Source organism: Macaca fascicularis, chromosome 2 (assembly GCF_037993035.2).
Source record: "Macaca fascicularis isolate 582-1 chromosome 2, T2T-MFA8v1.1".
Lineage (NCBI taxonomy): Eukaryota > Metazoa > Chordata > Mammalia > Primates > Cercopithecidae > Macaca > Macaca fascicularis.
This window is the reverse complement of record NC_088376.1, coordinates 181,741,999-181,767,665: the sequence shown is the minus strand read 5'-3', so window position 1 is coordinate 181,767,665 and position 25,667 is coordinate 181,741,999. Positions and strand designations below refer to the sequence as shown.

The following is a 25,667-nucleotide window of genomic DNA, read 5'->3' as shown; positions in this document are numbered from 1 at the left end:
TGCTTTCTAACCTCAAGACACATTTGTATGGCGTCTTCTCAGAACAAGAAATAATTGTGGTGCATTCAACAAGCATATATTGAGCACCTACTGTATGCCAGACTCTGCACAAGACACTACGGACACAGAGACAACATTCCTATACTTAAGGAGCTATCTAGCAAAGGGGACATATACTAAAAGAAGTAACTCCTCTACCAGAGAGGGGAAGTGGGTAAAGGTTGGAAATTGGCTGTGAATTGACAAGTGTTAAAACTGGACCTTATCATGTTATTCTATTTTTGTAGATGTTTGAAATTTCTAACACAGAGAAGTTTGTGGGGTTTTTTTTTAAATTAAAAATAAAGAAATGAATTACCAATTTACAAGAAATATACTGGTCAAAGGAACATGTTAAACTATACCACAGAATGCAACAAGAAAATCCTTCCTCTGGAAAACTCTCACAGGACGAATGACAAATGGTGGCATTAGAATGGTTCTACGTTTTGACATTAGTGGTAGCTACAGAGTGTTTGCCTTAAAATAATTCATTAGCTCATACATTTGTTTTCAGTGGTGTTCTGACTTGTATTATATACTTAACGATTAAGGATTTTTAGGTACTGACAACATTATGCCATAAATATTTAAAATTTCCTTTTTCTTGAGAATTTTGAACAACATATAAAAAGAGAGAAATCTGATATTTTTAAAAAGTTAGCACAAAAAAATGTACTTTTTTGTGAGACTGTCTTAAACCATAAATAATTTAAAAAGAAAAGTGAATAAAGACACAAAAAGCATACCTCCCAATGTTGAAGTATCACCAACAGGAACTGGAGAAGACAGTTCAGGGCTAGAAAAAAAATGTTTGCAGTTAATGAAATGACAGACACATGAGGGTTTATTTTGGGATTTTGGAGTTGTTTTCCAAAAAGAAAAACACTAGATCACCAATTAAGGGCTCCCAAGCAAAAGTACCAAGAAGCAAAGTTTTTAAAATTAAAACTTCATAATTCATTTATTTTACATTTATTGATGCGTACTCAACTAGAATCACCATACCTAGAATTCTTCCCTAGTTATCTTTTCATCACCCTGTTTTCTCTCTTCTCAGTTCTTATCACTATGTGAAATTTTATTTATCTTCTTATTTATCTCTGTCTCTAATGCCTTAGTCCTCTAGCACATTATTGCCCAAAAATGGTAGCCACTGGACACGTGTAGCAATTTAAATTAATTAAAATTAAACCAAGTTAAAAACTCAGTTCCTCATTTACACCTGCCACATTTCAGGTGCTTAATAGCTGCGTGTGGTTAATGGCCATCATACTGGACAAGATGGTAAAGAACATTTCCATCACCACAGATGTTCTGTTGAACAGGAATGCATTAAGAATCTAAACTGCATGAGATTGGAGACCTTGACTAATATATTCCTGCTGTATTTTTCAGTGCCCAAAACAGTACCTGCCATTTAGTAGGCATTAAAAATATATTTTGGGGTAAATGAATACTATGTGCCAGGCAATGTAGAAGGTACTTGGCATGTAATTGTGAGCAAAACACCCATGGTATATGAAGGTTACAGTCTTACAGAAATTATACACACTAAGTCAATAATTACAGATGAGACAAGTAGCATAGACAAGAAAGTAGTGGCTGCTAGAAGGAACATAAAGCCACACACCTGATCTCATTGCAGAGATCACTGAAATCATAAAACCTATTTATGTAAAGAAAGTCAAGCTTAGAGGAAGTATTTGCTGTAGGCCACATTGCTAACAGGTATCAGGTATCCTAGCTGTTGTGTTACCATGCCACTCTGCAACTGCAAGCAAAGATAAGAAGAGATCAGAAGATAATTTGAGAAAGCCCCTCCTCCTAAAGGAAAGAAAATAGGTTTCCACAAGTCCATATTTTCACATATCCCAAAGGTATAAAAGTTAGATTTGCAGTAATTTGGGAACATTTTAGAATTTTCAAGTTTGTACACATGTCCTAAGAGGAAAAGGGCTATTCCCTTAACTTTTTCCAAAGATATTGGATCAGTGATGATTGTCTGTTTTCAACTCATAGCAATTAAAAACGCTCTTCAGGTCGGGCATGGTGGCTTATGCCTGCAATCCCAGCATTTTGGGAGGTCCAGGTGGGTCAATCACCTGAGGCCAGCAGTCCGAGACCAGCCTGGCCAACATGGTGAAACCCTGTCTCTACTAAAAATACAAAAATTAGCTGGGCGTGGTGGCACATGCCTGTAATCCCAGCTACAGGAGCCCGAGGTATGAGAATCACTTGAACTCAGGAGGCAGAGGTTGCAGTGAGCCAAGATTGTACCGCTGTACTCCAGCCTGGGTGACAGAGGGAGACTCTGCCTCTACATAAATAAATAAATAAAAACTCTCTTCAATGCTACCAAGTCAACTTCCTAAAGTAATTTGATCAACAGTAAAAAATATCTCCTTCATAGATGTGTCCAGGTCTGTGACGTGTCCAGTAAGTCACATCTTCAGAGCCACACCTTTAGATCACCCTACTGCTCTCAATTAGATTACAGAGGTACTCAAAGCCTCGAGATAAACACGGCACACATTTGGAGGCATCAGTCTTACTAGAAGCTTAAACAGGTGAGGAGTTAAATAAGAACTGATGTATAATTTAAAACATTTTAAAATTATAACAAACATGGCTATATTATGGAATAGAATATAAGTTTAAATGAATATGAAAATCAAATATGATAATTCAAAGACATTTGATGATTGGAGCTGGTAGGGGAGGGTCAGCTAGGGGCATGTTTTCTAAATGCCCAGGCTTTGGTAGAAAATTTGAGAAACATTAAGTTAAAAAAAAAAAAAAAAAACTTCATCATAAACATCCTTCTGGTTTTAAAAATTCTATCTAAAAAAGTAAGATGTTAAACTATTACACAAAACTCATCAGTATTGTTTATTTAGAGTACTTTTGCATAAAATTGCTTACTAAGTTTCATCTAGAAGAACCTAAAGGGTATGACATCTGGACAAGTTATTTTGATGAGCAGAGGACAGCATGAGGGATGAGGAAGCATCAGGAGGCTTCCTGGGTTACAGAAGATGGAGCTGAAAAAATGGGAATCGGATGCATTCAGAAGAAACATTAACATAATCAGGCCTGAATAGGGTCTATCAATTGTCCACATGGCAGTACTCCTTCTCAGTACCTTCATTTCATAGATGAAAGAAATAAGGTCCAAACAGGTAAAGCAACTTTACCAGGCTCACACAAAACTTCCTAACTGTATCCAGTTCTCTTTCAATGATAACAGCAAGAATAATTACAACTAAATTTACTGAACCCTCATCATGTGTCATACACTGCTAAGTGCTTTATTTAGGTTAACTAACTTAATTCTGGCAACCACCCTAAGAACGAGATCCTATGATCCCATTTAGACTGATGAGGAAACTAATGCTAGAAGAGGTTAACATTTGCTCAGGGTCACACAGCTAAGCCAATGGAGGAGCTGTGATGTAAAATAGGCCCACTGGATGCCAGAAACCTCACTCTTACTCACCTCAAGTCACTTCTTCACAACATGGCCCTGACATGATCCCTACTCTTTAGAAGGGTTTCACTTGGCCTTCATGATACTGGCCTATAAAAACCAAATGACCTAAAAGTCAATGTGTAAGGTCCCAGAAAGAGGAAGGGGAACCTGGTTACAGTTGGAGGCCTATGGAGAGAAACCAGATATAAGGATCACAGTAAGGCAAAGGTAGGAAAGCACAGCACAGCAACTAGAATAGGATGTTGGGATGAGGTAGCAGAGAAACTGGACTTCACCTGGGGTGAGTTAAACTGTCCCCGACATCAAATCAAATTTAAGCTAATTCTCTAACTAAGCAAGCATTCAGAATGGAGAAGTTTGATTACTTCAGTTGAACTAGATTTCACCTTGCTAAATTCAAAATAACATTATTTTAACAGTGGTAAGTAGGAAACTCTCAGTAATTTAAATCACTTGCCTACACTCCAACTCTTAATCCCTCACCCACCCACTCTCCTTTCAAGAGACAGTAAAGAACACTTAACAACAAGAATCCTTTTACATGTTTTCATTAAGTATTCCTCCTGCAGAGACCCTTTAAAATGTCACTCACAACAGCACTGGAACACGGAGGTGTCTTGAGTTTGGGAAGAGAAATACTACTTCATTTCTAAGTCAAACCACAAAGCCGAAGCTGTTCAGCTAAGATCTTCAGCTTAATACTAACAACATGCAACCCCTTACTATCTCCTTTCCTCAGCTCATCCAGCACGTTATTCATTCTTCACCACTATTACCTAATCCTGTCAATGGAATTCAGGTGGGATTGTGTCAAAAGTTGCTCACAGCCACACAGAACATACATTTAAAGACAGTGTAAAACAAGCCAAGCACAGGTTCGTATGCAGATTCCTACTCCCCTTGATGACCTTCTATACTTTGCTTTGCTCTTGAATATGTTACTATAATCACATGTGACAGCAAAAGAATTCAAAGAAAGGAGTTAAGAAACCTGAGTGCTAGTCCTAGATGTATCACTAACTTTGTGTATGATTTAGGGAAATACCTTAGTTGCTCTGGGCCTCAAGAACTTAACCTTTAAAACAAGAACACCTCCATGTCTTCCTATTTCATGAAGGTGTTGACAAAAACCAAATAAAATATTATATGCAGAAGCATCATAAAAAGTATGAAATGCTAAACAAATATAAAACAGGGGTTAATGGGATAGTGACATATGTCATCCCAAACAGAATAAAACATTTGCTGAGAAAATATATATATAGGCCGGGCGCAGTGGTCCCCACCTGTAATCTCAGCACTTTGGGAGGCCAAGGTGGGCGGATCACCTGAAGTCAGGAGTTCAAGACCAGACTGGCCAACATGGCGAAACCCCATCTCTACTAAAAAACATACAAAAATTAGCCAGGCATGGTGGTACATGCCTGTAATCCCAGCTACTCAGGAGGCTGAGGCAAGAGAATCACTTGAACCTGGGAGGTGGAGGTTGCAGTGGGCCGAGATCAGACCACTGCACTCCAGCCTGGGTGACAGAGCAAGACTCTGTCGCAAAAAAAAAAAATATATATATATATATATACACACACACATATTCGGCTTTGTGATTCATTCTCAACTACAAATGTAAATTAATTGAGACACACACACAATCCCAAAGAGCAGTCGTTATGCTGAGAATATCACCAGAGACCTGATAATAGACTTGGGTGATTAGGCAGAAATTCTGTTATTAATTTAACAAATATTTAGTAAGCACATATCCTAGGCTGAGCCTTGCACTGGTTATTGGGGATGTAACCATAAAACCAGATGGCAGGAGTTTAAGCAGTGACTGGAGCTAAGTGGATATTCTTTCAAGATGTCTGGCTATAATGGAGATAAATGCAGGCTTTTTAAAAAATATGTAACATGAGAGGGACTTGTGCATGTTTAAATACTAATGGGAAAGAGTCAGTAAAGAAGGAAGTTGGAGACTCAGGAGAAAGAGAGAAACAATGACAGGCAAAGGTTTCTAAGAGGAAAGACAGAATGTAAGGTCCTGAATACAGGCAGAAAATGTTCTTTTTAAGAGTTGGCAACTGATGGCAGAGACATTTAAAATAGGATATAGCAGAGTATATGGTGCAAGACACACATTAGCAGATGTATTAGAGTTTGCATAGAGGTCTGCAATTTAAATTACAGAGAATTGTGATTGGCAGAATACTAACCTCCCAAAGAGGTCCATATCTTAATCCCCAGAGAGAGGAATTAAGGTTGCAAGTAGAATTAAGCTTGCTAATCGGCAGATCTTAAAATAGGTAGAGTATCCTGGGTTATCCAGTAGGCTCCATGTAATCCCAGGAACCCTTTCATGTGGAAGAGGGAGACAGAAGAAAGTCAGAGTGATGGAATGTGAGAGAGACTCCACCAGCCATTGCTGGCTTTGAAGATGGAAGGGGGCCATGAGCCAAGAAATGTGGGTGGTCTGTAGAAGCTGGAAAAAGCAAGAAAACAGATTCTCCCCTACAGCTTCTAAAAAGGAACACAGCCCTGCTAATACTTTGAGACCCAAAAGAGGCTTCTGAACTACAGAACTATAAGATAATAAATCTATGTTGTTTTAAGCTGCCAAGGTTAGACTAATTAGTTAAAGCAGCAGTAGAAAACAAATACAAGAATCTCTTTACACGGAGAATACAAAAATAATCTCAAAAAATTATAAAAATAAATTTGAATAGGGGAAACAGGAGTTAATGGAGTAGTGACATATGTCATCCCAAAGAGAATAAAATATTTGCTGAAAAAATATATATATTTGGTTTTGTGGCCCATGGAAATCATGGGCAAATAAGGATTTTAGTAGATAGCGGTAATATTCAATTGGAGAAAGATAGGCTGAGTAAATTCTTAGGCCACTCCTATGGTATCACTCCCAGTGTGAGCTAGCCCCATGTCACCCCCTTCAGCATCTCCCACAGTCGGCAGTCTCCACCCCACTTCAACCTGGTCTGCCCTAGTTTCAGGCAGAATACAAATTTTTTAATTTTCAAAATTCACTTTTATTTTTGTTTATATGTATTGTTATTCATATGCCTTAGTTTCTAAGAATAGTGAATATCTTGTGTCCTCTATTAGACCTAGTACAGGCAGTGACTTATCAGTAGAGATACATGATACATACAGTCAGCTCTGCTATGCTATTTATTTGTGAATTTGTTTCAACATGATTAATATATTAAGAAACAGTTGAGTATAATGCAGATTTCTCCTTTACCTATACTCAATTTCATTGTGAGAAATGCTAGATGAATAAACAAAACTGCACCCAGATGAAGAGAGGCCACATTGGAATACACTAAGCACTCTCATGCCCGACACTTCAGACATCTTCAGCTACCTCAGTTCACCCATGGGTTATGAACCACACCCTCCCTCATATGGTGTTACAACTTTCCGTTCTTCTTCAGATAATTCTCCTTCCATCACTTTACAATAATTTATAAGCTACAATCTTTCCAATGTCCAATTTTACAAACAAATGTCAGGAATTCATCAAGGTTAAGTGACATATTTATTATGGTATTTGTGTATTTCTTAACCACATGGGACATGTAAACTGTGCCACCATTTTTATTAGGTTCCTTTTCTGTTTGTTTCTGAGATGGAGTCTCACTCTGTTGTTGCCCAGGCTGGAGTGCCATGGCGCAATCTTGGCTCACTGCAACCTCCGCCTCTCGGGTTCAAGCTATTCTCCTGCCTTAGCCTCCCGAGCAGCCAGGATTACAGGTGTACGCCACTATGCCTGGCTAATTTTTTTTGTATTTTTATAGAGACGGGGTTTCACTATGTTGGCCAGGCTGGTCTTGAACTCCCGATCTCAAGTAATCTGCCTGCCTCAGCCTTCCAAAGTGCTGGGATTACAGGCGTGAGCCACCGTGCCAACCACTAGGTTCCTTTTTTTAAAAAAGAATGTATTGTTGACAAAGTTTCTGGGTATTGTGCCCCTAACTTTATTATTCCCATTGCCCCTATAGTTTTTAATCACATGATTTTCAATGATTTTTAGGAAATAATATATCATTTTATATAGAATAACTATATGATGAAGGTGTTTTGTTTTCATTGAAAGTTTTTGAATAAATGCCATAAGTTTGTTTGTTCTAAGACTCTTTCCAACACGGTACATACACGCAGAGTATACAGTAGATTGCCAGAAGCCATAGAGTAGACTTGGCTCCATTTCTAAAGCTTCCATTTTGTGTGATATTTGAGGAAATAAATCAATTCACATAAAATACATACTGATACACTACATAGCAGAATACAAAACAGTGCATGAAGTCTTAAGAAAAGAAAAGGAAGTTTGGATTTGCAAAAACAAACCAAAAAAAAAAAAACTCCGAGCTATACTGCCCATATTTTCTGCCATTGAGGACTTTGGGAGAAAAGTTTGATAAGCACTGTTTTAAGCAAACGTTAAAATCCCCTTAGCTGACAAATATATAGACTAATAAGAAAAATAAAAAATCACTCTGGCTGCTGTGTTGAAAATGTACCGTAGTTGGGAAAGGGTTAGACGTGTTAAGAAGCTATTATAAAAATAAAAGATGCGGGTGGCTCAGACTAGGATGGTGGCAGTGAAGATGGTGAAAAGTGATCAGATTCGAGAGATATTTTGAATCTACAGGCAACAGAATTTCTTGATGGATTGGATGTGAGGTGTGGAAGAAACGGAAATGTAAAGCATGATCACAAAGTTTTGGTCTGCAGTGACAGACATGATAAAGTTGCCACCAACAGAAAAGCAGAGTTAACTGGGTTGGGGGCATGGGAGAGCCAGGAGTTCAGTTGTGGATGTGTTGAGTTTGAAATGTCTACTTGACATTCACGTAGAGATGGCATCATAAATATGAGTTGTCTTCTATCTTCTCAGTTTATAGATAAAAAACATTGCATCAGATTGTTTGAGTCATTTATCCAAAATCAAAGTAGCCAGGTAGAAGCAAAAAGAAAAGGTCTCTGGACTCCCAGTCCAGTGCTATTCTTAGTAAACCTTCCCAGAGAGTAGAGAACTTTCCATTAAAAGAGACTCATTGTTTTAATGAATCCAGTGAATCAATATTTTTATAGGTAAACAAATTCTAATATTCAAGAAACTAAATCTATTTATCAATATAAACAACAAAAATACACCGAAATTATTTGAATGGCAAAAGGAGAATGCATAAATATCTTGGGTAGGCATTAAACAAATTCATGTATATTTAGGACAGACTCAAAATCTGTGCCTAGCACTTTCTAAAAGAAGTGATATTCCTTGTCCTAGCTGTGCACACAGGATTTCAATGCACTTCCAATGCCATCTGCTTACTGTAGTTACCACTATCTCCTGGAGCACAAGTTTGAGAGGGCCAGAGTCAGAGAAGGCTTAATGTTTGTCTCTATGTCTGAGATATTTCATAATTTAAACTTTTTTCAAAGAAACAAAACTGCAAAAAAAATAGAACCATTATTGAATTCTTGCTTTCTAATAAACCACAACCATCAAATTAATTTTCCTTTTGCTGACATTGCTAGAATGTCCCGGAGACTGTTAACTAATTTGATAGTTCCATTTTTCTGTCACTTAATGATTGGAATTGTAAACAAGTCTCACTAAGTTGTGTGAACGTCGGAGAATTTCACTCTGTAAAGATTTCATAGGGTAATTGTGACAATTAAATGTAAAAAATCTTGTTAAAATGTAAAGCTCTATATGTCTATAAATGCCAATGTGTAAGGGATGATGGTAGGGTTGAGGATATGTCGTTTCATAAGAGGTCAGGGAGTATCACCACCATGCCTCTACTGGTCCATCTTTGCCGCAAGAGTACTGCCAGTGTGCACCAAAAGGATAACCCCACACTAGGCCATATCCCTGACAGAAACACACACAGGGATCAGGGCGTTCTGCCCCTGCTCTCACTGAATGTGCTACAGACACAGAAAGATGTGGACTTCCTGCTCTTCTAGGAATCCTATTCCTGATCATTTGATGCTTTCCTAAAGCCTGAAAAACAGACATTTTTCTATAAAGTGAAATGACCAAGATTTAGCACAAGTTGTTAATAAGACAAACACTAAAATTTCAGTTTCTCTCCTGTCTACAGCTCTGTCCCTCTCCTATACTGCCTCTTTGCATGGACTCACAGCCAGGCCACATGGTACATGTTCAATATGCTGACAACTGATGGTTTAAGAAACATTATCATGGAGAAGTCTGTCTAATATAAAGTAGCTACTTTCTAAATCTTTATTCATTTGAAGTTAGCTCCTTTGAATTTTAGCAGATAAGATTTTCAAATTGGTACAAAGATCTATACAAAAGTTCATAATATCATTTTTAATTTTAAATTTTTATAAATTTTGATAGATTTAGGGGGTACAAGTGCCGTTGTAGTGATGAAGTCTGGGCTTTTAGTATGTAAATTATAGCAACCATTTAAATACTTTTTTTCATTCTTCATGTTTGTCTTTCTCATTCACACACACATATGCACAACAAAGAAAACCAATTTTTTAAATCTCTGAATGATGTAAAATATTCTAATAATTTAAATACATATGCATTATAGCATAGGGGTTGAACACTGGCTTTGTGACCTTGGACAAGTCCCTTAAGCTCTCTATGCCTTAATTTCCTTCTCTTTAAGAGACAGATAATATCAACACCTACCTCATTATATTGTTTAGAGGAAATTAATACAAGTAATAAAGTACTAGAACAATGTCTGGCCTATAACTTCTACATTAGTATTAGCTAATATTTTTAATTTTATTTAAAATGACTCTAATTAGGTGATTATTGAGTATGGTTATTCTAAACCATTTAAAAGGGCAAACATCATTGTCCATTCTTGTGAGTAAGAAGCTTTTCACAATATTCTAAGTAACTGCTGATATATTAGTATTTTTAGTTATTAGGCCCAGATTTGGAGTGAAATGGCATGCTTCAATATCCAATCCAGAAAACTAAATTATGGTCTACCTCTTATAGTTGTCTACCATGAAGTCTACCAGCCTAACTCTATGACAAGATAAGGAAGAAAAAGTGTCATCTCTCTATTCTTTGGCATCTTTATGATATTTTAACATGCAAGTGCATATCAGTACTTTGAATGCTTGGAAATTGTACTGCCTCAACATTTGTAGATATATATACTCACACTGTATGTGCATTGCGTTACCAGTCTAGCTTCTGATGGCATGTGCTGCATTATAGGCTAGTTCTTATGATGAAAGACTTTCTCTTTACATGGGCAGAATCATTTTATCTTTCTTTTTAAAAATTCCTCTTGGGAGTTGGGATGGTGAAAGAGAGAAAGAAGGTGTTTGTTTCCAGCTGATGCACAGAAAGATGGGACAGTTTGAATCAGCAGGCAGGAGAACCCAAGGAAATGAATGAGATAATCAATTTGGGGCAGCTCCGGAGAAAACCCATTCTGCTTTAACCAATTAACAGACTTTCATTCATTCCCCCCTCCTTCTCTAATCACCTCCTAGTAGTTGTGAATGAGGTGCACTGTGATCAGGTATTTAGTAGTTGATACATTATGCAAGAAATACATCTCTTAGCAGGAAAACAGCACAGATATACATTTTTCTCTTTGAATGATGAAATCCAGTAAGGTCTGAAGTTAGGTTTTCAGGAATATTGTGTTACTGTCAGGGTATAGTAACACAGAATCTGTTGAAACAAAATGTACTTAGCATGTAACCATGACTAATTAACATGGAAACATAGCCTTTGCAAAATTTACAGTGTGGCCATCTTGACCACACCCAAAGCTAAATCAATCAAAAAAGTCTCATGCTCATGGATTGGAAGAATCAATGTCATTAAAATGGCCATACTGCCCAAAGCAATTTACAGATTCAATACTATTCCTATCAAACTAGCAATGTCATTTTTCACAGAATTAGAAAAAAACTACTTTAAAATTCATGTGGAATCAAAAAAGAGCCTGAATAGCCTAAGTAATCCTAAGCAAAAAGAACAAAGCCAGAGGCATCACACTATCCAACTTCCAACTAAACTATAAGGCTACAGTAACCAAAACAGCATGGTACTGGCACAAAAACAGACACATAGACCAATGGAACAGGATAGAAAACTCAGAAATAAAGCTGCACATCTACAACCATCTGATCTTCAACAAGGCTGACAAAAATGAACGATGGAGAAAGGACTCCCCATTCAATAAATCCTGCTGGGCTAACTGGCTAGCCATATGTAGAAGAAAAAAACTAGAACCCTACCTTTTATCATATACCAAAATTAACTAAAAATTGATTAAATAATTAAATGTAAGGCCTCAAACTAAAAAAACTCTAGAAGAAAACTTAGAAAATATCCTTTTCAACATTGGTCTTGGCAAAGAATTTATGACCAAGCCCCCAAAAGCAATTGCAACAAAAACAAAAATTGACAAGTGGGACTTCATTAAACTAAAGCGCTTTTGCACAGCAAAAGAAACTATCAACATACTAAACAGATAACCTACAGAATGGGAGAAAATATTCACAAACTAGGCATCTGACGAAAGTCTAATATCCAGAATCTATAGGGAATTTAAACAATTCAAAAAGCAAAAAACAAATAACCCCATTAAAAAGTAGGCAAAGGACATGAACAGACACTTCTCAAAAGAAGACATATGAGGTCAATATATGAAAAAATACTCAGCATCAGTAATACTCAGGGAAATGCAAATCAAAACTACAATGAAATGCCATCTCACACGAGTCAGAATGGCTACTAAAAAATCAGAATATAACAGATGTTGATGAAGTTGCAGAGAAAAAGAAATGCTTATATACTATTAGTAGGAATGTAAATTAGTTCAGCCACTGTGAAAAGCAGTTTGGAGATTTCTCAAAGAACTTAAAACACAGCTACCATTCAAACCAGCAATCCCATATCATTATATCAAAAAGATACATGCACTCGCATGTTCATCACTAGCTATTCATAATAGCAAAAACATGGAATCAATCGAGGTGGCCATCAATGGTGGATTGGATAAAGGAAATATGGTACATATATGCCATGGAATACTATGCCACCAGGAAAAAGAATGAACTCATGTCCTTTGCAGCAACTTGGATGGAATTGGAGGCCATAATCCTAAGTGAATTAATGTAGGAACAGAAAGCCAAATACTGCATGTTCTCACTTATAAGGGAGAGGTAAACACTGAGCATATACGGATATAAACATGGGAATAATAGACACTGTGGACTACTAGAGGGCAGGTGGGTGTGGGTTGAAAAACTACATATTGGGTACTCTGCTTACTACCTGGGTCCAATATACCCATGTAACAATCCTACACATGTATCCTTTATATCTAAAATAAAAGCTAAATTTTTAAAAAATTATCCTTGGAATTGACTTCTCTTCCCTCTCTGTATGTATGGGTGTGTGTGCACATATGTACACTATGAACACGAGCATGTTTTGATATTGGTCTGATTGGTTAAACAAAGTCAACCAAAGCAATACAAACTGTACATATTAAGATTACACTACATACACATTTGGTGCTAGTTAATGTAGAGCTTACAACAAATCCTAAAACAGTGCATTTCCTCAAGATTGTTACCTATTAGGGTTGCAAAAATGAGTAAGATCCATTTTTATTCATTCATTAGGATCCAGCAGAAACCTGCTAAAAGCTACATGGTAGATTTTTCAAGAAGAGTCAGGCTTTAGGTATTTTGTGCAGTTACTGATTTGTATGCATTACTGATTTTATTCATATTTTGGATTCCTGTAAGAGTATTACTAACTTAGGTTTTTGGTTGTTGTTGTTGTAATAATTAAGTGAGGTAACATATTTTACACAGTAAAAGGCAGTATTAATAGAGGTTAAAAATCAGATGCTTAAGAATCAAATAAGCTGGATTACCTTGAGTTATTTAAACTCTAATACTGTTTCTTCGTCTATCAAATAAAGATAGTAAAAGTACATAATTCAGAGGCTTAAACTCAGAGGATTAAATAAATTAATATATGTTAAGTATCTAGTATCCTGTAAGCAATCAATAAATGTTAAAATGCTATTACATGTTTGATAATGTTAGTCAGGCAACAAATATGGAAACACAATGGCTCAAGACTACTCTGAAAAACTGTGGCTAAACCATAGAGTTTGAGAAGGAAACTGAGACAGATGAGGCTGGGCACAGGCCTAACTGTGAAGAGCCTTGCGGGTCATGTTAATTTTGATCTTAAAAGCAATGAGGAACTATTAAATTGTCTTACAGAGGAGAGGCACGTGATCAAATTTATTCTTTTGAAGATTTCTGGCCGGGGTGGAGAGGAGGGCTCAGAGGGAAGTAGAGAGAACTCTTGGCAAGCCTCTGTACCAGGAAATAAGTGTTGATTATACGAATTAGTGTAGGGACTGTGGGGTCAGAGAGAAATGGATGGAATCAAGAGATAATTAGAAAATAGGAGAAGAGAAGGGAGAAAGCAAGAGAAAAGAATATGGGCAACTAGATGGATGATAATGCCATTCATTCACTGATAAGAGGAACCTAGAAAGAAACAGATTTATGAGGAAATGATTGATATAGCTTCAGGCACAATGAACTTAAAGAGATCTTAGAGAAGTTAATTGAGCCAATAGACTGTGAAAGTTGGATGAAGCGACCTCTAAGGTTCCTTCTAGTTCTATCATTACAACCGTAGATTTACTGATCCACTGTCTGTTGCAGTGGCAATCACAAGGAATCTCTGAGCTCTGCCTCTCTGTGGTGAAGAAACCACACACAGACAGGCATAGTGGCTCACGCCTGCAGTCAATCCCAACACTTTGGGAGGCTGAGGCGGGCCAATTGCTTGAGCCCAGGAGATCAAAACCAGCCTGGGCAACATAGCAAAACCCTGTCTCTACAAAAAATACAAAAAAATTGGCTGGGCATGATGGTTTGTGCCTGTAGTCCCAATGACTTGGGCAGCAGAAGTGGAGGATCACTTAAGCCTGGGAGCTCGAGGCTGCAGTGAGCTGTGATCATGCCACTGCACTCCAGCCTGGGTGACAGATCAAGACCCTGTCTCCAAATAAATAAATATAAAAATTAAAACAGAATAAACCACACCCAAGAGACCACATGACCCCATATTTAAGTAAATATTCAATCATCCCACACCCTGGTATAGACTCAGTGCCATTGGCTGTATGAATAACACCACACAGAGTCCCACTTCTTTCCTATTTACTTGTGTTTGACTTGAAACCTGGATACACCCCACTACCACCCACATATATATTCCATTTATGGTTTTGCCCTGACTCTGATGCCCAGGTTGGATCTCTGGACACTGACTCACCTACTTGTTTTTTCAATCTGTCCTTCCCTCTCGTTTGAGGCAAAATTCTGGACTGTGACCTGGATTGCATGCTCTAGTGGTGCTTTCCTATATAACCACCCACATGCTATTACAATTTAGATACTCTGATGATGAATAGAATTGGAAAGCTTTAGCCCCTATAGGCTCAAAATCCCTTACCTTCTGTGATCTTTTTTGTACTGATACTTCCCAGAAGCCAGAAATTACCTTAGCCCCAAGCCCATGGTGAACAGAGTCAAGAATCAAAATACTGATAGATTCATCAAGGTTATGCTATTCCTAAGTTTCAAGAACATAATCATCAATAGTCAATAAATTGATCCATAGCACCACCCATCATTTAATAAACTATCCTCCACTGTGGTGTACCATTTCAGAACAATTTCATCATTAGTCTTTAAACCTCGACAATAATAGGTCATTCCATATAAGCCATAAATCTGTTTTCTTATCTAAGAGAGGAGCAAGTTTGCCTCATAATAAGGTCAGACGGCAAATGCGCACAGTGGCTGTGGTGGCGGTCTGGAAATAAAGGTGGCTTGGGAATGAGGAAAACTATTTGGGACTTATCCACAGGCCTGGTCATTGCAAACTGGCAAGAAAATAGAAAGTCACCATTAAATTTGGGGTGAGTCTTGAATTAGGTTATGACACACCTGTGTTGCCAAATGTGAATTTTGGGAGAAAGAGACACTCACCTGCTTACAGTTTCCTTTGCATAAGTCAGTTTCTAAGGAAAACAAAGACATAAAAATGACTGAGTTAACAACAGTTATTAAGGAGTAAATAAAACTTATTTCATAGAGACCACTACTGCCCTAACATGGTAGAATCCATGTTACTATTCTCTATGGTTAGACAAGTGATTAAAACAAGTACTAATGATACCAAGTTTGTTTTGCGACTATTGCAACACCCTGACATTCAGTCTACTTACATGCACAAAAAGTTCCTATGCTCTTTCTTAATGGGCACAAATAACAGACTTGATCTGCCAATCATTTTGTAAAGGTATCAAAGTTATAGATTTGCAGAGTTTTACATAAACCTGCCATGGACTTAGAATCAAAGAATTTTTTATCTGATGTATTTATAGTAATTCTCATCCTAGAACAATGTGAACATGTGGATAAAATAATTGATAAATTTGTTTCTACAGAATTCAGACAAAAAAGACATATCATACCAATAATTGGATTATTCTCCAGGGGCATTCTAAAGCAAATTGCCTGCAAGTTTCCCCTAAATTAGGATTGTTATTTTGAGATCAATATGATAGAAGGAATAGTGACTTGGAATCAGGAGACCTAGTTTCAAGTTCCAGTTTCCCCTCCTTAGCTATATAGGAAAATCCCAAAATCTCTCTGGTGCCGGGCCTCAATTTCCTCATGGGTAAAACAGAGAGACTATTACTCTAAGTACGTCTCATTGCATTTAGAAATGACTCACTGCTCTTCTTGCTCTACAGATTCTCCCAGAATAATCTCAGCCACTCTCATGGTTTCAATTATAGGCATACCTCTGATATATTACAGGTTTGGTTCCAGATCACATAAAAGCTCAATGAAGCAAATATCCCAGTAAAGCAAGTCACATAATTTTTGGTTCCTAGTGCATATAAAAGTTATGTTTACATTATACTGTAGTCTATTAAAAGTGCAATAACATCACATCTAAAAAAGGTATATACCTTAATTTTAAAATACTTCATTGCTAAAAAATGCTAACAATACTCTGAGCCTTCAGCAAGTCATCATCTTTCTGCATCTGGAGGGTCTTGCCTCCCAGTTGATGGCTGCTGACTAATCAGAATGATGGCTGCTGACTAATCAGAATGATGGCTGCTGATGATTGAGGGAACGGTGGCAGCTTCATAAAAATAAGACAACAACGAATTTGGCCCCATTAATTGAATTTTTCTTTCACAAAAGATTTCCCTGTAATATATAATGCTATTGATAACATTTTATCTAAAACTTCTCTTAAAATTGGAGTCAATCCTCTCAAATCCTGTCACTTCTTTATCAACTGAGTTTATGTAATATTCTAAATCCTTTACTGTCATTTCGATAGTGTTCCCAGCATCTTTACCAGAAGTAGATTCCATTTGACGAAACAACTTTCTTTGTTCATTCATAAGAAGAAATTTCTTATTCATTCAAGTATTATTATGAGATTGTAGTAATTTAGTCTCATCTTCAGGCTGTACTTCTAAGTCTAGTTCTCTTGCTATTTCTACCACATCTGTGGTTACTTCCTCTAATGAAGTCTTGAGCCCCTCCAAGTCATCCATGAGAGTTGGAATCAACGTCTTCCAAACCCTTATTCATGTTGGTATTTTGACCTCACCTACTGAGTCATGAATGTTGTGAGTGCCATCTAGATGGTAAATCCTTTCCAGAAGATTTTCAGTTCACTTTACCTAAATCCATCAAAGAAATCACTATCTATGGCAGCTGCATGAAAAGTATTTCTAAAATCACAACACTTAAAAGTTGAAATTACTCCTTACTCCATGGGCTGCAGAATAAATATTGTATTGGCAGGCACAAAAACAACATTAATCTCCTTGTACATCCCCATCAGAGCTCTTGGGTGGCTACATGCATTGCCCATGAGCAGTAATACTTGAAAAAAAAAAAATTCTGAGCAGTAGCTGTCAAAGATGGGCTTAAAAGATTCAGTAAACCATACTGTAAACAGATGTGGTGCCATCAGACTTTTTTGTTCCATTTATAGAGCATAAGTGGAGTAGATTTAGCATATTTCTTAAGGGCCCTAGGATTTTTGGCATGGTAAATAAGCATTGCCTTCCAACTTAAGTCACTAACTGCATTATCCTATAACAAGAAATTCAGCCTGTCCTTTATTGAAGCCAAGTATTGACGTCTCTCTCACTATCAAAGTTCTAGGTGGCATCTTTGTCCAGTAGAAAGCTGCTTCATCTACATTAAAAATCTTTCATTCCATGTAGCCACCTTCATAAATTATCTTAGCTAGATCTTCTAGACAACTTGCTACAGCTTCTGCATCAGTACTTGCTTATGTTATGAAGATAGCTTCTTTTCTTAACTACATAAACCAACCTCTGCTATCTTCCAACTATTCTTCTGAAGCTTCCTTGCCTCTCTCAGCCTTCACAGAATTGAAAAGAGTGAGGCCTTGCTCTGGATCTGGCTTTGGTAAAGGGAATGTTATGGTTGCTCTGATCTTCCACTCTGACCACTAACACCTTCTCCATATCAGCAAGAAGGCTGTTTTGCTTACTTATCACTCATTTGCTCACTGGAATAGCACTTTTAATTTATTTTTATTTATTTATTTATTTATTTACTTTTACTTTAAGTTCCACGATACAAGTGTAGAATGTGTAGGTTTGTTACATAGGTATTATACATGTGCCATGGTGGTTTGCTGCACCTATCAGCCCATCATCTAGTTTTTAAGCCTCACATGCATTAGCTATTTGTCCTGATGCTCTCCCTTCCCTTGACCCCCACCCCCCAACTAGCCCTGGTTTATGTTGTTCCCCTTCCTTTGTCCATGTGTTCTTACTATTCAACTCCCACTTATTAATGAGAACATGTGGTGTTTTGTTTTCTGTTCCTGGGTTAGTTTGCTGAGAATGATGGCTTCCAGCTTCATCCATGTCCCTGCAAAGGATATGATCTCATTCCTTTTTATGGCTGCATAGTATTCCATGGTATATATGTACCACATTTTCTTCATTCAGTCTATCATTGATGGGCATTTGGGTAGGTTCCATGTCTTTGTTATTGTAAATAGTGCTGCAATAAACATACATGTGCATGTGTCTTTATAGTAGAATGATTTATATTCCTTTGGGTGTATACCCAAAAATGGGATTGCTGGGTCAAATGGTATTTCTGGTTCTAGATCCTTAAGGAATCACCACATTGTGTTCCACAATAGTTGAACTAATTTTCATTCCCACCAGCAGTGTAAAAGCATTCCTATTTCTCAACAGCCTCGCCAGAATCTATTGTTTCTTGACTTCTTAATAATCGCCATTCTGACCGGTGTGAGATGGTATGTCATTTTGGTTCTGATTTGCTTTTCTCAAACGACCAGTGATGATGAGCTTTTTTTCATATGTTTGTTGGCTGTATAAATGTCTTCTTTTCAGAAATGCTGTTACATCCTATACCCACTTTTTGATGGGGGTTTTTTCTTGTAAACTTAAGTTCCTTGTAGATTCTAGATATTAGACCTTTGTCAGATGGGTAGATTGCAAAATTTTCTCACATTCTGTAGGTTGCCTCTTCACTCTGATGAGAGTTTCTTTTGCTGTGCAGGAGTTTTTTAGTTTAATTAGATCCCATTTGTCAATTTTGACTTTTGTTGTTACTGCTTTTGGCATTTTCGTCAGGAAATCTTTGCCCATGCCTACGTCCTGAATGGTATTGCCTAGGTTTTCTTCTAGGGTTTTTATGGTTTTGGGTTTTACATTTAAGTTTTTAATCTATCTTGAGTTAATTTTTGTATAAGGTGTAAGGAAGTGGTCCAGTTTCAGTTTTCTGCATGTGGCTAACCAGTTTTCCTAGCACCATTTATTAAACAGGGAATTCTTTCCCCAGCTTGTTTTTGTCAGGTTTGTCAAAGATGAGATGGTTGTAGATATGTGGTGTTATTTTTGAGGTCTCAGTTCTGTTCCATTGGTCTATATGTCTGTTTCGGCACCAGTACCATGCTGTTTTGGTTACTGTAGCCTTGCAGTCTAGTTTGAAGTCAGGTAGCATGATGCCTCCAGCTTTGCTGTTTTTGCTTAGGATTGTCTTAGCTATACAGGCCCTTTTTAGTAGTTTTTTCTAATTCTGTGAAGAATGTCAATGGTAGTTTGATGGGAATAGCATTGAGTCTATAAATTACTTTGGGCAATATGGCCATTTTCACAATATTGTATCTTCCTATTCATAAAGATGGAATGTTTTTTCATTTGTTTGTGTCCTCTCTTATTTCCTCGAGCAGTGAGTGGTTTGTAGTTCTCCCTGAAGAGGTTCTTTGCATACCTTGTTAGCTGTATTCCTAGATATTTTATTCTTTTTGTAGCAATTGTCAATGGGAGTTCATTCATGATTTGGCTCTCTGCTTGTCTATAATTGGTGTATAGGAATGCGTGTGTATTTTGCACATTGATTTTGTATCCTGAGACTTTGCTGAAGTTGCTTATCAGCTTAAGGAGTTTTGGGGCTGAGACATTGGGGTTTTCTAGATATAGAACCATGTTGTCTGCAATCAGAGTCAATTTGACTTCCTCTCTTCCTGCTTGAATACATTTCTTTCTCTTGCCTGATTGCCTTGGCCAGAAATTCCAATATTATGTTGAATAGGAGTAGTGAGAGAGGGCATGCTTGTCTTGTGCCGGTTTTCAAAGGGAATGCTTCCAGCTTTTGCCCATTCGGTATGATATTGGGTGTGGGTTTTTGTCATAAATAGCTCTTATTATTTTGAGATATGTTCCATCAATACCTAGTTTGTTGAGAGTTTTTAACATGAAAGGCTGTTGAATTTTGCCAAAGGCCTTTTCTGCATCTATTGAGATGACTGTGGTTCTGTTTATGTGATGGATTACGTTTATTGATTTGCATATGTTGGACGAGCCTTGCATCCCAGGGATGAAGCCAACTTGATTGTGCTATATAAGCTTTTTGATGTACTGCTGGATTGGGTTTGCCAGTATTTTATTGAGGATTTTTGCATCAATGTTCATCAGGCATATTGGCCTGAAGTTTTCTTTTTTTGTTGTGCGCCTGCCAGGTTTTGGTATCAGGATGATGCTGGCCTCATAAAATGGGTTAGGGAGGAGTCCTTCCTTTTCAATTACTTGCAATAGTTTCAGAAGGAATAGTACCAGCTCCTCTTCGTATCTCTGGTAGAATTCAGCTGTGAATCCATCTGGTCCCAGGTTTTTTTGTTTGTTTGTTTGTTTTGTTTTGTTTTGTTTTGTTTTGTTTTTGATTGGTAGACTATTAATTACTGCATCAATTTCAGAACTTGTTATTGGTCTATTCAGCGATTCTGAATCTATTCAGGACTTCTTCCTGATTTAGTCTGGGGAGGGTTTATGTGCCCAGGAATTCATCCATGTCTTCGAGATTTTCTAGTTTATTTGCATAGAGGAGTTTATAGTATTCTCTGATGGCAGTTTTTAATTCTGTGGGATCAATGGTGATATCCCCTTTATCATTATTTATTGTGTCTATTTGAGTCTTCTCTCTTTTCTTCTTTATTAGGATAGCTAGCAGTCAATCTATTTTGTTAATTTTTTCAGAAAACCAGCTCCTGGATTCATTGATTTTTTTTTTTTTTTTTTTTTTTTTTTTTTTTTTTTTTTTTTTAGGATTTGTCATGTCTCTGTCTCCTTCAATTCTGCTCTGATCTTAGTTGTTTCTTGTCTTCTGCTAGCTTTTGATTAGTTTCCACTTGCCTCTCTGGCTGTTTAATTGTGATGTTAGCATGTCAATTTTAGATCCTTCCTGCTTTCTCTTGTGGGCATTTAGTGCTATAAATTTCCCTTTTAACACTGCTTCTGGTACATTGTGTCTTTGTTCTCATTGGTTTCAAATAACTTCTTGATTTCTGCCTTAATTTCATTATTTACCCAGGAGTCATTCAGGAGCAGGTTGTTTAATTTACCCAGGAGTCATTCAGGAGCAGGTTGTTTAATTTCCATGTAATTGTGTGGTTTTGAGTGAGTTTCCTAATCCTGAGTTCTAACAGGATTGCACTGTGGTCTGTGAGACTGTTATGATTTCAGTTCTTTTACATTTGTTGAGGAGTGTTTTACTTACAGTTATGTGGTCAATTTTAGAGTAAGTGCCATGTGGCGCTTAGAAGAATGTGTATTCTATTGATTTGGGGTGGAGAGTTCTGTAGATGACTGTTAGGTCCACTTGATCCCAAGCTGAATTCAAGTCCTGAATATCCTTGTTAATTTTCTGTCTTGTTGATCTGTCTAATATGACAGCAGAGTGTTAAAGTCTCCCATTATTACTGTGTGGGAATCTAAGTCTCTTTGTGGGCATCTAAGAACTTGTTTTATGAATCTGGGTGCTCCTGTATTGGGTGCATATATATTCAGGATAGTTAGCTCTTCTTTTTGAATTGGTCCTTTTACTGTTATGTAATGCCCTTCTTTGTCTTTTTTTACCTTTGTTGGCTTAAAGTCTGTTTTGTCAGAGACTAGGATTGCAACCCCTGCTTTTTTTTCTTTTCTTTCCATTTGCTTGGTAAATTTTCCATCACTTTATTTTGAGCCTATGCGTGTCTTTGCATGTCAGGTGGGTCTCCTGTATACAGGACACCAGTGAGTCTTGACTCTTTATCCAATTTGCCAGTCTGTGTCTTTTAATTAGGGCATTTATTCCATTTACATTTAAGGTTAATACTGTTATGTGTGAATTTGATTATGTCATCATGATGCTAGTTGGTTATTTTTGCACACTAGTTGATGCAGTTTCTTCATAGTGTCTTCAGTCTTTGTATTTTGGTGTGTTTCTGCAGTGACTGGTGCCAGTTTTTCCTTTCCATATTCAGTGCTTCCTTCAGGAGCTCTTGCAAGGCAGGCCTGATGGTGATGAAATCTCTCAGCATTTGCTTGTCTGGAAAGGATTTTATTTCTCCTTCACTTATGAAGCTTAGTTTGACTGAACATGAAATTCTGGGTTGAAAATTCTTTTATTTAAGAATGTTGAATAGGCCGGGCGTGGTGGCTCAAGCCTGTAATCCCAGCACTTTGGGAGGCCAAGACGGGCGGATCACGAGGTCAGGAGATCGAGACCATCCTGGCTAATACGGTGAAACCCCGTCTGTACTAAAAAAATACAAAAAACTAGCCGGGCGTGGTGGCGGCGCCTGTAGTCCCAGCTACTCAGGGGGCTGAGGCAGGAGAATGCCGTAAACCCAGGAGGCGGAGCTTGCAGTGAGCTGAGATCTGGCCACTGCACTCCAGCCTGGGCAGCAGAGCAAGACTCCGTCTCAAAAAACAAAAAACAAAAAACAAAAAGCAAAAAAAAAAGAACGTTGAATATTGGCTCCCACTCTCTTCTGGCTTGTAGGGTTTCTGCTGAGAGGTCCACTGTTAGTCTGACGTGCTTGCCCTCTGTTGGCAACCCTGCCTTTCTCTCTGGCTGCCTCTAACATTTTTTTCTTCATTTCAACCTTAGAGAATCTGATGATTGTGTCTTGGGGTTGATCTTCTCATGCAGTATCATAGAGTGTTCTCTGTATTTCCTGAATTTGCATGTTGACCTGTCTTACTAGGTTGGGGAAGTTCTCCTGGATAATATCCTGAAGTATGTTTTGCAATTTGGTCCTTTCTCCCTGTCTTTTTCAGGTACTCCACTCATCATAGGTTCAGTCTTTTTACATAGTCCCATATTTCTCAGAGGTTCTGTTTGTTCCTTTTCATTCTTTTTTTCTAATCTTGTCTGCATGCCTTATTTCAGCAAAACGGTCTTCAAACTCTAATATCCTTTCTTTCGCTTGGTCGATTTGGCTATGATACTTGCGTATTTTTCATGAAGTTCTCATGCTATGTTTTTGAGCTCCATCAGGTCATTTACATACCTCTCTCAACTTGTTATTCGAGTTAGCAGCTCCTGTAACATTCTATCAAGGTTCTTAGCTTGTTTGTATTGGGTTAGAACATGCTCCTTTAGCTCCGCAGTGTTTGTGATTACCCACCTTCTGAAGCCTACTTCTGTCAATTCATCCGTCTTATCCTCCATCCAGTTCTGCATCCTTGCTGGAGAGGCACTGCAATCATTTGGAGGAGAAGCAGCACTCTGGCCTTTTGGGTTTTCAACCTTTTTTTGTTGATTCTTTGTCATCTTCATAAGTTTGTCTAGTATTAATCCTTGAGGCTGCTGACCCTTGGATTCGGTTTTTGTAGGGAATTTTTTGTTGTTGATGCTGTTGTTGTTTGTTTGTTTGTTTTTCTTGCAATGGTCAGGTCCCTCTTCTGCAGGGCTGCTGCCATTTGCAAGGGGTTCACTTCAGCCCCTCTTCATCTGATTCATTCCCATGCCTGGAGATGTCACTCGAGGAGACTGGAGAACAGCAAAGATGGGTGCCTGCTCCTTCCTCTGTGATATCTGACCTCAAAGGGCACCAACCTGATGCCAGTAGAAATGCCCCTGTATAGGGTGTCTGACAACCCCTATACAGGAGACACTGTGAAGAAACTGCGTTAGAGGGTCTCACCCAGTTGGGTAGCATAGGGAACAGGACCCACTTAACGAAGCACTTTGACTGTCCCTTGGTGGAGGGAGTGTGCTTCACTGTGGGGAAACTCACTCATCTGGGATACCCAGATTCCTCAGAACTACCAGGAGGGAAGGCTAAAGTCTGACAGTCCACGAAGACTGTGGCCACCCCTCCCCCTAGAGGCTCAGGCCCAGAGAGATTAGAGTCTGTCCCTAAGCCCCTGGATGGAGTTGTTGGAGTTCCTGCAGGGAGGCCCCGCCCAGTGAGGAGGGACAGGTCAAGGTCCGGCCTGAAGAGGCGCTCTGTCTGCAGTCTGCCACAGCCAGTGTGGTGGGCTGTGGGGGATACTTCTTGGCACAAAGCAGTCCAGCCTCCCTGTCTCCAGCAGAGGAAAGACATGGCCTGGAGCTATAGAGATGGCTGCCCCCCTTCCCCCGCCTGGGAGCTTAGTGTGTTAGGCAGCTATCGGTCCCATTGTTGGCCATAGCCCCTCCTGCAACGAGCTCAAAGGGCTTAGACAGCAGGCAGCCGCAGCTGTGGTGCTGGTTGCCCCTCCTGATGGGAGCTCCGCAGGCTTAAGCAGATTCTAGCTTAGTGGCTGTTGAAAATCTGCTGGGTTCTGTGGTTGGGACCCTAGGCCCCGGTGGTGTGGGCTCACAGGTGAGATCTTCTGATCCGTGAGTTGCACAGTTCCATGGAAAAAGCACGTTTTCCCAGGCTGGGTAGCAGGCTCATTCACTGCCTCCCTTGGCTGGGGCCCGCGGCACCACACTGCTCTTCCTCCCTCTCTGTGTGTCACGCCAGCTGCCTAGTCAGTTCTGATGACAGAACCTGGATACCTCGGCTGCCAGTGCAGGACTCACATGCTGTTATGGTTCTTTTAGATGGGAGCCACAGATTGCTGCTGCTTCTAGTTGGCCATCTTGGCCCCGACCCCCACTTTTAATTTCTTTCAAGAACTTTTCCTTTGCATTCACAACTTAGCTAACTGTTTGGTGCAAGAGACCTAGCTTAAGGCCTATCTCAGCTTTTGACATACTTTCCTCACTATGCTTAATCATTTCTAGCTTTTGATTTCAAGTGAGAGACATGCTATTCTTTTCACTTGAACACTTAGAAGCCATTGTCGGGTTATTAACTGGCCTGATCTCAATATTGCTGTATCTCGGGGAACAGGGAGGCCTGAGGAGACGGAGAGAGACCTCAGGGGTAGTCAGTCAGTGGGCAGAGTAGCTGAAACACAAACAACATTTATCGATTAAACTTGATGTCTTACATGGATATTGTTCATGGCACTCCAGAACCATTACAATAGTAATTGTAATTGTAATAATCAAAGATCACTGATCACAGATTACATAAGAGATAAAGAAAATAATTTTTTAAAGTTTCAAATAATTTGAGAATTACTAGACACAAACTGAGCATAGGCTGTTGGAAAAATGTCACCAACAGACTTGCTTGACACAGAGTTGTCATAAACCTTTGATCTGTAAAAAACTGCAGTATCTGTGAAGCACAATAAAG

At 38.4% G+C, this 25,667-nt stretch overlaps 1 protein-coding gene across 1 annotated transcript in view; it reads right to left on the bottom strand.

The window, feature by feature from the left end:
* IMPG2 (interphotoreceptor matrix proteoglycan 2) overlaps positions 1-25,667 on the bottom strand; it is a 97,913-nt gene that overhangs the window by 52,766 nt on the left and 19,480 nt on the right. Inside the window, exons 4-5 of the mRNA XM_005548276.5 lie at positions 15,611-15,642; positions 789-838 (exon numbers count right to left, since the gene is read on the bottom strand). Of these exons, the coding sequence (XP_005548333.2) occupies positions 789-838; positions 15,611-15,642 (82 nt within the window). The remainder of the gene's footprint in view (positions 1-788; positions 839-15,610; positions 15,643-25,667) is intronic.